The sequence below is a fragment of the Solanum stenotomum genome, chromosome 7 (genome assembly GCF_019186545.1).
Source record: "Solanum stenotomum isolate F172 chromosome 7, ASM1918654v1, whole genome shotgun sequence".
Classification (NCBI taxonomy): Eukaryota; Viridiplantae; Streptophyta; class Magnoliopsida; order Solanales; family Solanaceae; genus Solanum; species Solanum stenotomum.
The window spans coordinates 49,772,261-49,786,817 of NC_064288.1; the positions used below are offsets into that span (position 1 = coordinate 49,772,261).

General features: G+C 35.3%; 1 protein-coding gene across 4 annotated transcripts in view; it reads left to right on the forward strand.

The window, feature by feature from the left end:
* LOC125871714 (E3 ubiquitin-protein ligase APD2) overlaps positions 1 to 14,557 on the forward strand; it is a 44,683-nt gene that overhangs the window by 26,518 nt on the left and 3,608 nt on the right. Inside the window, exons 1-5 of one of the 4 annotated variants that reach the window (XM_049552360.1) lie at positions 11,240 to 11,313; positions 11,400 to 11,665; positions 13,369 to 13,475; positions 13,561 to 13,686; positions 13,772 to 13,868. In XM_049552360.1, coding sequence (XP_049408317.1) covers positions 11,401 to 11,665; positions 13,369 to 13,475; positions 13,561 to 13,686; positions 13,772 to 13,868 — 595 coding nt within the window. In that variant the 5' untranslated portion in view covers positions 11,240 to 11,313; position 11,400. Of the gene's footprint in view, positions 1 to 11,239; positions 11,314 to 11,344; positions 11,666 to 13,368; positions 13,476 to 13,560; positions 13,687 to 13,771; positions 13,869 to 14,557 lie in introns of those variants that run through there. The other 3 variants (XM_049552361.1, XM_049552363.1, XM_049552364.1) reach the window with 3 other exon arrangements.

Genomic DNA, 14,557 nt, shown 5'->3' on the forward strand with positions numbered 1-14,557 from the left:
CTTTCTTCCTAACAATTAAGAATATTTTCTTTTTCTCCGGTTAACTAAAATTTTTGTTTTTATTTTTCTCTTTGTTAGTTCCTTTTTTGTCTTGTTTTATCTTAATTTTTAAAATATTTTTCCGTTAGATTATCTTTTAAATATTTTTCCGTTAGATATACTCTTATAGTATCATTGATTAATAAGTAATCTATGAATATAAATCTTAATGATACCACAAAAAAAAAAAAAAAAATATATATATATATACACACTCTTATATTATCATTGACAAATGAGTAATTTATTAACAAGAAACTTTAATGATAGAACAAAAGTATATATATAGTATCAATTAAGCAAAAATATCACTCGGGGAATCTATTGTAATTATTCAGGGGAATCAATGTAAGGGGTATATATTTGTAATCAATTTGTATTTATAGAATATTTGCTTAGTTTTCCCATTAATGTATTTCAGCAGATTTGTTTTGACCGAAGTAAAGTCTGCATTCCATTTTTAATTAAATCTGGATCGTGCATTGTTTGACACTTTCAATTTTCTTCATATTCAGGTTTTGAACCTAAGAACTGTTGCTAAAGGTGGGACAGTCCCATTATTGAACCCCAACCCATGTTGATTGTAGTGTGGTCATCCTCATCCCATTTATAGATGAAAGTAACAAGTGTCATGATGTCACAATTCAAAAGTGGACGTGATGGCACTAGTCTCCACTAATATAAGTCAGCCTAAAATGCAACAAAATGAAAGAAATGTGGAAAGTAAAACAAGAACAAGATAGGACGGAAAACATTCATTTTATTATAACCCCAAAACCTGATTGTCACGTGTACAACTCACTATACATAAAGTATGGAAATGAAAGATAATTACAAGTCTCAATGTCTTTGATTCTAGAATAGAACAAAGCATAAAATAAGAACAAGAGAGTCCACCGGGATGACAAGCAACTACCTCTCGAAAGTTCTTTGACAAGCCTCGAAATAGGACGGCTTAGGTGGCCCATAATGTATCAAATGAAAGAACTTTGAGTCCTCTTTCCAACTCTGCCGAGTTTGCTAAATTTTGAGTTCCGATGAAGGAGATATGTCCGTTTGAGTATAGCATGTCTAGTTAAGGCAAGTCATCCGTTTTAAGGAGGGGTATTTTCCTTACCCCATTAGTCTTAAGTGTTTTTTTCACCCAAATAGGGATCTAAACTTGTTTAGATCAGTTTCACAATTCCTAAACACACTTAGGGTTTTAGAGTGAAGTTCAAGAGGAGAAAAAGCTCCAAGCGTTCAAGATTCTTGCAAGCTTTGAGGATTTTTGCCAAGAATTTGATTCTTTCAAGGTATGTAAACTTTAATAGTGTTGGGTGTGTTCATCCTCATGCCAATCATGTGATTTTCATGAATTATTTTGTTCTTAAGGTTGATAGATTTGAGTTCTTGAGGAGTTCTTGAGGTTCTGCTTCATTCTTTAGCAATGGGGTCTTGTTGAGTTCTTGAGGTGAGGCTTTTGAGAATAAGGGTTGTTTTTTATGTGATTTGAGTGGGTTTTCGATGAATTTTGTTGGGTTTATGAATCTAAACGAGTTTGAGAGTAAACTATTTGATTTTAGATAAGTTAGGCCTTGAATTGAAATAAGAAAATTCGTCAAAAATCTGGGTCGAAGGGTGGGGCGCCGCGCCAGCATAGCATCCAAACTACTGTCAGTAGTTTGGGGCCTAGCGTACCACACCACTCAATGCACCCTATACCACCTTTAGTAGTTTTGGAGTTGCCGCCCCGCGCCACTCAACCAGGGTCGCCAGGTCCTCTACCCTCATGTGATTTTCATCCATAATTTTGTTCTTGAGGTTGATTGATTTGAGTTCTTGAGGAGTTCTTTGAGGTTATGTTTCATTCTTTAACAAGGGAGTCTAGTTGAGTTCTTGAGGTGAGGGTTTTGAGAATGAGGGTTGTTCTTAATGTGATTCAAGTAGGTTTTCAATGAATTTTGTTGGGTTTGTGAATCTAAATGAGTTTAAGAGTAAGTTATTCAATTCTAGATGAGTTAGGCCTTGAATTGAAATAAGAAACTTCATCAAAAATTCGGGTAGAGGGGTGGGGTACCGCGCCAGCATAGCATCTAAAATATTGTTCAGTAGTTTGGGGTCTGGCGCACCGCGCCACTTAATGCACCCCAAACCACCTTCAGTAGTTTTGGAGTTGGCGTTGCGCCACTCAGTCCGCCAGGGTCACCAGGTCCCCTACCCTTGTTTCCTTCTTTCCGTGTGAGTTCCCTCGAATCATACCTAGGTTCTCTACTTGATATCCACACTTAAAATCTTCGTTAATCCTTGAGATATCCTATATATCCGAATCATAACTCTTGAATTCACATTTCAAATTCAAGTAAAGATTAAGAGTTAAGTTTGAGAAAATCTTTTGAGTCATTTTTGAGAAGTTTTTTACAATCTTTTATAACTTGTTTTAAGACTTGAGTAAATGAGTATGAGAATGAGAAGAGTTGAGTTGAGTTTCATTTTTTAAAATAAGTAAGAGGGGACTAAGTATTCCCAAACATGTAAAACTTTTACATTAAAAATGAGAAGAAACCTTGATTTCAAAATGAGTTCATGAGGAATTTTTGAGCATCATCTCTTGTAAGAGCAATCTTTTGAGTAATTATCTCAAATTGAGGAGGAGTTATGTTTTTTTTAAAACATATGAGCATGAGTTATATATATATATATATATATATTGTTGGGAGTAGTATTGAACATCGATACGGGGATGAGTTCAGACAACTCAAAATCCTCATAAACCATGTATGCCAACATGGGTAACAGATCATATTTTTTTAGATGATTCCTTATTGCTTTTAAGCATAGCTTAGTGGATCCACTTAGTTGAGGATGTCTTATACTCTGGCAAGGTATAAGACAGTTCTGGAAGCGTGGGTGAGACGTTGTATCATCACATAGCTTATAGTGATGGTTGTCAGTTAAAGAATCTCCCAAATATGAGTAAAGAGTTTATTACTATATTTTTACATACATTGAGTTATTATCTACTATTTTAAAAGCTTTATTTATACTACATCATTATTGTTTCTTTTATATTGAGTTGAGTTGAGTATCCTTGAGTTTATTTGAGTGAGTTGAGACGAGGTAAGTATGTTTTCTTTTTATTCGTTCAAGATTATGTTTATGTTTCGGAGTTCCCCTTACATGCTCGCACATTCAATGTACTACGCCATTTGGCCTACATCTTTTTATGATGCAGATACAGGTATTCAGAGTAATCAACAGGCGCTACGTTGATACCACTTGTAGGTTCATATTTGTTTTGGTGAGCCTCTTTGCTTCCGAAGGATTCCACTTTTACTTCTAATTTTGTTAGGATGTCGTGGGTTTTGTCCCGACCTCCATTCAAATTATAAGAGGCTTTGTTGACAGTAGTAGTTGAGGATTTTTTTCCATTCCCATTGTTAATGTTTAAGACTTGAGTTACCTTCTTTTGGCTAGGTGAATGTTTCCAGACATTTCTGAGTTTGTTTATTTTTAAGACAAATTAGTAAATCTTTACTTTTGAGTTCATCTATTGTTGAGTAAGTCTTCCGCTGAGTATTGAGCCAGGCCAAGGGCTCGCTTGGGGACCATCAATGGTTCTCGAGTGCCAGTTCCGTCCGGGTGTAGGCTCGGGGAGTGACAATATCACTAATTGGAACCATTTCCCTTCGATTTTATATCATATCACTAGCCAAAACCATTTTCCTTCATCTTTAACATCACATTACTTATCGGAGCCATTTCCCTTCGGCACATTATCACTAGCCAAAATCATTTCCCTTTGAATTTATATCATATTGATAACACTCAAACTACTCTCAAAATAAATTCGAAGAGTAAACGGTCGTTGTCGATAAAAATACCCAACTAAGAGTCGTGGTCGAATACCAAAAGGAATGGTGTAATGATAAGAATTCAACTAAGAAATTAAGAATGCAGACTTGTTCATTGTAGTAAGTTAAGACAAATGTGTGGGTGATTCCACCAAATTTACTAACAGAGTTTATAGTATCAAATGTCACAATTAAACAAAAAAAAATTGGGAATTCAAGTAATTAACCAGTTATCTAGGAGTGTGGAGATTGGAATCAATGTCACATATAGGTAATTGTACTTCTCAATAGTTCTAAACAATCATGGATAGGTTGGGTCAACTGCAATGACACTAATCTTCTTTCAATCTCATAACATCAGTTCATGGAATATCTTTTCGGTCTCATCAATTTGAATAAAAAAAAAACCCATTACCTTATAATATCTCTCTTTCGAGCAGATTTGGGACAAGTAGATCTGAATCATAATTTCTCTTTCAAGCAAACTATAAAAATCAAACTTAAATTATATGCATCAAACTAATTACCCACTCCAATCAATCTTTTACAAGCATTAATCGAAGATCGAAAATAGGATTAAGTTTGCAACCTTAACTCATAAGTTAACCTCATGCTAATTAGCCTAAATCCATGATTGAACAACAATAAAATAGAGCAAACCATAATACCCATTATATTAAATCAACACCCAACTCCATAGTAGCATCCTTAGACTTGGGATTTTAGCCACCTATCACCAAAAGTAAAGAATTTATACCTATCATGATAGCAATCATTGATGTGATAAAACTAAGCAATTATAATCAACACCCACTTTCATTTCAACTTCCAATTGTCAATTGCAAAAGTAAAATTGAAAACCCCCAAACTAAAGATATTTTTCACAAGATCAAATATCTCATACACAAAGCTCTAAAAAATACTTTATTCCAACTTTGGCCAAAAAACTCTTTTCTCTCTATTTTCATTCTCCTTTGGGCTATTCATAGTTTTTCAAAATTCACTAACTCAGTGATATTAGTATTCCAATCGATTTTATATCATATCACTAGCCGAAACTATTTTCCTTCATCTTTAACATCACATTACTTACCGGAAATATTTCCCTTCGGCACATTATCACTAGCTGAAACCATTTCCTTTCGAATTTATATCATATTGATAACGCTAAAACTACTCTAAAAAAATTCAAAGAGTAAGCAGTCGTTGTCAATAAAAATACTCAACTAAGAGTAGTGGTCGAATACCACAAGGAACGGTATAATGATAAGAATTCAACTAAGAAATTAAGAATGCATACTTGTTCATTGTAGTAGGTTAAGACAAATGTGTGGATGATTCCACCAAATTTACTAAAAGAGTTCATAATATCAAATGTCACAATTAAATAAAAAAAATTGAGAATTCAAGTAATTAACCAGTTATCTGGGAGTGTGGAGATTGGAATCAATGTAACATAGAGGTAATTGTGTTTCTCAATAGTGCTAAACAATCATGGATAGACTGGGTCAATTTAAATGACATTAATCTTCTTTCGATCTCATAGAATTAGTTCATAGAATCTCTTTTCGGTCTCATCAATGTGAATAGCAAAACAACCCATTACCTTACGATATCTCTCTTTCGAGCAGATTGGGGAAAATATATCTGAATCATAATTTCTCTTTCAAGCATACTGTAGAAATCAAACTTAAATTATATGCATCAAACTAATTACCCATTCCAATCGATATCTTATGAGCATTAATCGAAGATAAAAAATAGGATTAAGTTTCCAACCTTAACCCATAAGTTATCCTCATGCTAGTTAGCCTAAATCCATGAATGAACAACAATAAAATATAGCAAAACACTATACCCACTATATTAAATCAACACCCAACTCCATAATAGCACGCCTAGACTTCGAGTTTTAGCCACCCATGACCAAAAGTAAAGAAATTATACCTATCATGATATCAACCATTGATGTGATAAAATTAAGCAATTATAATCAACACCTACTTTGATTTCAACTTCCAATTGTCAATTGAAAAAGTAAAATTGAAAAACTCCAAACTAAAGATGTTTTTCACAAAGTCAAATATTGCATACACAAAGATCTGAAAAATACTTTATTCCAACTCTGGCCAAAAATCTCTCTTCTCTCTATTTTCTTTCTCCTTTAGGCTATTTATTGTCATCCAAAATTTGGCCTAAAATTCACTACGTGACCAACTCGATCGGTGATATTAGTCGGACTCGTCGAAGCTGATCGGCAGATCATTGTCCGTTCCTCAGCTCGCCTTTCATTTGCTTTAGGCTTCAGGTGTTTGAACCTCTGTAGGCGAACTCGTTCGAGTATGCTTTTCACATTTGACGGATCACCGTTTCCACCTTTGTTCACCTTTAAAGCCTTCATTTTTTATCCAAGTCTTGTAACCTTCGGTGATGATCATGTTCTTCGCCTTTCAAATTTGATGAGTCGTTGTTTCTCTTTTGATTCGCCGACCTACCTCGATTATATTCAGTTGTGAGCATTGTAATTTCAGGCAAGGTCATATCATTTGGGCTATCTGTCATTTTGGTTAGATGACTCCCAATGTAGAGTTTACACTTCTTTCAGTGTTTATGACCTTTCTTTCAAGTATCCACCATCGCCTTGTCCTTTAGCCTTCATAGTTGTAAATCATCAAAATATCATTAGAATAAGACATAACTAGGCATTGAGGACACTAATTATTGAACTAAAAAAGACCTCAAATGAATGTAAATCTACTACTCATCACAAATCACTTGCCTAAATATCACATTACTTGTCGGAACCATTTGCCTTCGGCACATTATCACTAGCCTAAATCATTTCTCTTTGGTTTTATATCATATCACTAGCTATAAATATTTTCCTTCGGCTTTATATCACATCACTTGCCGAAACCATTTCCCTTTGGCATAACATCACATGTCTCATCATGGTGTACACAATAAATACAAAAAGTAATTTTACACCATAAGAAAGAGAAAACAATTCAAGCAATTCAAGTCTATATTAATGCCCTCAAAACATTTCATCAATCAACCAACATAAGGTTCATAACAAGACAATTCACAAAGCATTATGATCAACACATTACCTTTTCATTAATCCCCTTTGTGTTCATTAAGGTTAAACAAGTGGAACAATGATCCCATCACCACATTCCCATTACACCTCAACACACACAATGAAGGGAAATACACTATTCAAATAGATTTACAAGGTTTAGGAGATCACTTGCCTTAATTCAATCAAATGGTAAATCCAAGACTTGAGTCTTCCCTTTCCGAACAATGTCCAAAGGCACACAATTTATTTCAATCAAGTATTCACAATAAGATTCTGGAAATAACAATACCCAATTCATACTCTTTGAAAAATGGGTCAATCAACTCAAAATCCAATTATATAAATGAGATATGAATCCATAAAATCTTTACTTGAAAATGTTACCCAAGGCATTTAAAACTCATTGATAAAACCAATTTTCGAAAAAAGGAGCTAAATCAATTCACAATTACCATTTTTGCGTAGAACTCAAGTTCTTGAAAAACCTTATCATTTGCCAATCAAAATCTCAAGTTTCGATGTTAAAATTCATAAATGAGTAATCGAAAATAAAGTTTTAGGGTCACAATAGCTTACCCAAATGATTTAGCACACAAGATGTCTTCAAAATCACCTCCTAAAGTTTTACAATGCTCAAAAATGAAGAATGGGGCTTAAACCCCAAAATTTATGCTCAAAACTCCTCTTAGATGTAGAAAAAGCGGATTCAGGTTCGCTTAAGCGGACATATATACAGCGAACCACATGTTCGCTTTTGTAAACCTCGTAAAAGTGTCGCCTCTCACAAAAGCGTAGGCTCTTTCGCTTTTGTGAAGTTCACTTAAGCGAACAAGTCCTTGCAAAAGCGAAGCCTGCAAACACCGGCAAAATACAGCCAAACATAAATCAAAATGTACCTTCAAGATTTGTTGAGAACCCCGTACACACAAATCATATATGCAAATTGACTAAATTTGATATTCTCAACGCAATGGAATCATCGAAATGTGAATCCGAGTTCTCCTTGACCCGACATACGTAAAAGTTACAGAAACTAACATAACACCTAAAATGCCAAAATGAGCTCGGGACCTCTGAAAATTCAACCAAGACCTCACTTAGGTCTAAAATCATTCCCAAATTTAAAGGAACTCTCAGAATTCTGATCCGGGCATCTGAACCCTGAATGTTGACCAAAGTTAAGCCAAAATCTAAATTTTCACAAATTTCCAACTTAGGACCTCAAATCCTCAAAAAGACTCTGAATCTAAAACGAAAACTCTGAAAGATCAATTTTCACATCTCGAGATTGATGGAATCGACGAAATTCCATTCTAATACTCGAAACTTCAAAAGACACCGAAAACCACTTTTAAGCAACTTTAGCCTTTCAAAACACAAAACTTATAAATTCTCAACTTCTTACTTAAATCTCGCAATCAACATTCAAAACTCAATCGAAAATAACTCGGGGTCAATATCAAAAGGGGCAAAATGACAATTTAATAAAAATAATTAAAAATGACCAACTGGATCATTACATTATCCACCACTAAAAACGATGTTCGTCCTCGAACATAAAGCAAACAAAAGTACCTAAAGCCTAAAAAATATGAGGATATCAGACACGCATATCCGACTCTATCTCCCAAGTCGCCTCATCAACTGAACGGTACTTCCACCGCATCTTCACTGAAACAATCTCATTGGTCCTTAAGCTTTCGGACTTGCCTATCCAAAATAGTTATAGGCTCTTTCTCAAAAGACATGTCAGGACCAAACACAACTGAATCAAGTGATAGCACATGAGACTCATCCGACACATACTTTTGAAGTATGGAGACATGAAACATAGGATGCACAAGTGACAAGCTAGGTTGCAAGGCCAAGTTATAGGCCATCTCTCTCACTCAGCTCAATATATTGAAAGGTCAAGTGAATTTAGGGTTAAGTTTGTCCTTCTTTCTAAACCTCATTACATCCTTCATGGGTGACACTCAAAGCCAAACATGATCGCCCTCCATAAATTGTAAGGCCCGGACTCTCCGATCTGCATAACTCTTTTTGTCAACTCAAGGCTTTCAACAGTATACCCTGAATTATACGGACATGCTCCATAGCATTTCTAAGTAAGTTTGTATCTAAAGAGTCCATTTTAGTTGATCAAACTACCAAATTAGAGATCTACACTGTTTGACATGCAACGCCTCAATTGGGACCATTTGAATACTAGAATGGTAACAAATTTTGTAGACGAACTCGACTAAAGGTAAATGTTGTTCCCATCTAGCACCGAAATCAATCACAAAAGCTCAGAACATGTCCTCCAACACCTGAATTGTCCTCTCGGACTGACCATCTATCTGAGGATAGAAAGTTGTACTCATATCTAACCAAGTACCCAAACCATGATATAAAGCCTTCCAGAAATGGAAAGTGAACAAAGAACCTCAATGAGAGACAATAGAAACAGAGACTCCATGTAGTCGCACAATCTGACTGATATGAAGCTGAGCCAACTTATCTATCGTATACTTCACCCGAACTTGGATGAAATAAGCGGACTTGGTCAACCTATCCACAACAATACAAATAGAATCATAATCACCCACGGTGGCAGGTAAACCCATAACAAAGTCCACAGTGATTCACTCCCACTTCCAAGTAGGAATATGCATCCTCTGAGATATAACTCCAGACCTTTAGTGCTCACATTTGACCTTACTCAAGTCAAGCTCGTGGAAACAAAATTGGCAATATCTTTCTTCATACCACACCACCAGTATTGCTAACTCTCATCACGATACATCTTCGCCGCTCCTGAATGGTTGAAATATCAAGAACAAAGAGGCCTCCTTAAGAATCAATCTAATCAACTCACCCACATTGGACACACAGATCCTGCCCCTAATCCTCCAGACACCCTCAGAATTAAGGAAAACCTCATTGTCTTCCCCTCTCACCACGTTGTCTCGAATGAGACACAATTTCTCATCATCAAACTGATGATCATTAATTTTCTCAACTAAGAAAGAAAGAGCCTCTATGAAAGCAATCAAGCCACCGGTCTCCTCAATAATCTGCAATCGGACAAGACTATTGGCTAACCTCTGAACATCTCTATCCAAGCGGCAAGACTCTCATGCTAGAAGTCTTCCTACTCAAAGCGTCGGTCACCACATTGGTCTTCCCTGAATGGTACAAGATGGTGATATCATAGTCCTTCAATAGTTGAATTCATCTGCGCTGCCTCAAGTTCAGATCCCCCTGAATGAAGATGTACTGAATACTACGATCAGTGAAGACCTCACAATGAACCCCATACAGATAATGCCGCCATAGCTTAAGCACAAACACTACAGCTGCCAACTCTAAATCATGGTTAGTTCTTCTCATAAGTCTTCAATTGTCTAGAAGCATAGGCGATCACCTTACCTTTCTGCATCAGAACACCGCCTAACCCGACTCCATAAGCATCACAATAAATGGTTAAATCCACAACCTTCTCGGGTAAGGTTAAAACAAAAGCCGAAGTCAACAAGGTCTTTAGCTCTGGTATAATTTAAGATGCTATTTGTGTCTTATCTCTATTAGATAATCTTTTTAAATTACCGTCATTTCAAATAAATATTGTGTCTTGTTGGATTCGAAATAATTAGGGCGACATGTGAAAGCTTACAATTGCAAAACATATGACGACAAATTAGACAACACATAAAATTATACTAAAAGAAACATATATTACATGATATGGCCAATTAACCTACATATTTTTTTAAAAGAAAAACTAATTAAAAACATAAAAACTGTAGAGAGAAAATCTCTCCATAAACAAAACTCTCTAAAAGACTATATTGTGGATGCTATTATTTTCTTGGTATGAAAAAAGGGTATTCAATTTATAAAGTTTAAAATGTTTCCCTAAGGAAAGAATAACCAAATATGGTAGAGAATAATATTCTTCTTTCAGGAAAAGTAAAGTCAGTTATGGTAATGCTTTAACTTTCTTTCAGAGAAGAGTAAAAATTCAAATTTAATAAGAAAATTAGGGTAAAACCTTAATACGTCTTAATTTATCATGTGAGGTAATTTTTCCATTATTAAGTTGGACTTACTACTAATCGACTTGAATTAACAACTCTGCTATTTTTTTTATTATGCTATTAGAACAGAGGCCAAAATGTCAAATAAAAAAAAATATATAAATTCACAATTCATATGATTGTAAATGTAATCACCTAACTGTCACACTTTATTATTCTTAAAACTTTCAGTTGTCAACTACTAATCGGAATCTGAAATACGTATATCCCAAATAAACAACAAAAAAAAATAAAAATGATGACTGATTGGTGAAGCCACGTTCAACTCAATCATGTACTCTTCTCATTACAGTAAAATTTTCAATTTATTTCTTTCTACAATTTTCTCTCAAATCACGATTTTTACTTCTTATTCTTCAGAATGGAGGAATCAGATCGGAATCGGTCATTTTCGTCGGAGGTTAGGGATGAGCAATTTTCCGGCGATGCATCGATGTCGCGACACGAGGAGGAGGTACCGGTGATTGACGACGATGATCGGCGGCCTCCGTTGCCGTTTCCGGAGAGGAATAATGTTTTTCACAATGCACCTTATTTTCCGGCGACTGACAATGAGGAAGCTGTGCGGTTAGCCAGAGATGATACCTGTTCTTACATTGTTGTTATTCTCACTTTCTGGCTCTTCGGTAATTTTTTCTTTCTCCCCAAAATCTGCATATGTGTGTTTGCGTTTCTTTTTCATTTTTATTTGACTATCGTTGCAGCTCTGAAACCGAAAATAAGACAATCTGATGATATTTGGACATGTTCACTTGTGCCCTTTTTTTCCCATCATATAGTTGTGTCTCAACTATTCATTGTTACCCTTTAGCTACCTTAAGTTAGGACTACCTTTGTATTAAAACATATCTCAATGTTGAGTTGGCCAAATGTTTATTTCCAATGGACAATAGGAGTGTGGAAGCCAACTTAGCATCGAAGTATGTTTTAATACAAATGGAGTGATGGTTTAGGTAGTTAAATGAACAATGTATAGTTGAGGTATGAAACTCTTATTCCCTAATTGACAATAGGCGTGGGAAGGCCAACTCACATCGAAGTGTGTTTTAATACAAATGGAATGATGGTTAGGTAGTTAAATGAAACAATGGATAGTTGAGGTATGAAACTCGCGAAGAAAGTGATAGTATAAGTGTATTTAACAACAACTATTATGGCTTAATCTCAACCGAAACGGGGCAGCTATATGAAGTTTGTACTATCTGTTTCACTCCATTCTTTTATTCCTGTGAAGTCTGACCTGTTTCATTCCAATATTTGATAATTTGGGGTTCTCTAAGACTAATTTACATAAATTTTCTACTGATATATAAATCTGTATACAGTCTAAAAGAACTTCTTGCAAAAACAGCTTCTATTATAGGTGTAGCTATATGACTAAGCTTTTAATACCTACCAGTCGGTATCACTCACATGAGTGTTCTGTTATTACGTTCTGTTTTTTTGTTAAGTCTCATTGATCCGATAATCTTTCATTTGATTTTAGGTCTATCTCATTCCTATTAGAACCTTCAATTATCATGGTTTCACACCTATAACACTTGCACCTTTAGAGATCTAAGTAGGGCACTACAAAACCATCTCAAATGATCTTTCTCATCATGTATACTCAACTTGCACTTCCAAATGGATGTGATGAGATCATTTTTCGTTTTGTTTATTCTCGTATGACTACACATCCATCTTGCTATTTGCATTTATGTGACGCTCATCTTGTGCAAGTGTTGAGGCTTATATGTAACAAATTTATGAATGCTTTTTGAAAGAAAGGGGGAATCAAGATAACAACTACAATTGCCTTACTAATTGGCTGGAGAGTATAAATTTTATGCACATGTGAAGTTGACTGGGATTAGGTCAGTGTGTAGGTTGATGTGGAGTTGGGGGGAAGAATGGCTGGCTGCTCATGGTAGTGTGTTGCTCCAAATGATGAGATCTCGTAGCTTTTGATGGCTTCACTGATTGGGTTTACATTGTGCAATCCTAAAATTTTGTGAATCACTCAACTACCATAATTGATCACTAGCATGCTCATATTATTAGTATTTACTTAAAAGGTTTAATTCCTACGCAAATAGGTGAGAGATCGTAAGAAGCATTCGTATTTAAAAGCTTTTTCTCTCTTACCCTTCTCCTGGTAAACACAACATTTGACACTTCAGAGCTTCCTTTGTCGAAATAATTTCTCTTTACTCCAGAATCTATGACTTCTATAGGAAATATTCACATTAATATGCTTGTGCATTTCTGTTTTCTTGCTTATTTTCTTTCACTAAAGACGTTTGATACTTCAGAGCTTGCCTTGATGAATGTTTTCTCTTTTCTTCAGTCTCTATGACTTTGATACTGGGAGTTTATGGGCCAGGTAATTTGCAGCTTGGACCAAATTCCTCAATCCTGATAAAACCTAATCCCTTATTTGTAAAAAATATAAAGGTAATTTGTGTAATTTCTTAGCCTGTTTTTTTACATATTCTCTAAGCTCGTAGTTTGACAAAACAATTTGTGTCCCTCCTACAAGGTGGAAGAGATGGATGGTGCAAACAATAGACCAATGGTGTATGGGTTCTATGAAAATCCGTCTCTTGATGTTCTTGCAACTTCTACTGAAGCTTACAGAACCTCTCTTCCTGCAAACACTAACAAGGCACGGTGTGACTTTAAATTTCTTTAAAGTCTCTAATGCCTATCTGAGGTTTGTTTAATGAATTATCTTGTGTTTGATTTTACAGCAATGGATATATTACTTGAATCAAGGGTCTCAAATAAACATATCATATAGTGTCAAGTCCTCAAGTTCATTTGGTTTAGTCCTTATTATTGCTCAAGGTAAGTTCATTTTCATCAAGTCTATTCCAATTTTTGTTTCCCAGTGTTGCATTTCTTCTTTAGGGGTCAATTTAAATCTATACTAGGTTGATTACTTTGTAAGGTAGCATCAAACTTTGCAAATCAATCCAAATTAATGGGATTTTCAACCTCATGTNGTTCGTTTGGTTTAGTCCTTATTATTGCTCAAGGTAAGTTCATTTTCGTCAAGTCTATTCCAACTTTTGTTTCCCAGTGTTGCATTTCTTGTTTAGGGGTCAATTTAAATCTATACTAGGTTGATTACTTTGTAAGGTAGCATCAAAACTTTGCAAATCAATCCAAATTAATGGGCTTTTCAACCTCATGTTAACAGTATGTATTATAGGATAGCCCATGTAGAGGACTGTTAGAGTACTCAACATGGTAGGAGTCTGGTCCACCTCACTATTGAAGTATAGCTTCTATGGTTTTTGGGTTCATTGTTTTCTTTGGTTCTTATATGCCCATCCAGAGAAACAAATAATATTTCTGTACTATCATTTAGCTTACAGTTGACATATTATTTTTGTCTAAGCTAGTCTCTTCTGAGTCCCAGTACCCGCCTTTCAGGCCAGCGGTAAAAAAGAAGTGTTCCCTGGAACTATCTCTCTCCTCATTTTCCTCTTTAAGTGGTCCATCAGAGCGGTGTATTCTGGGCTCAACCCTTC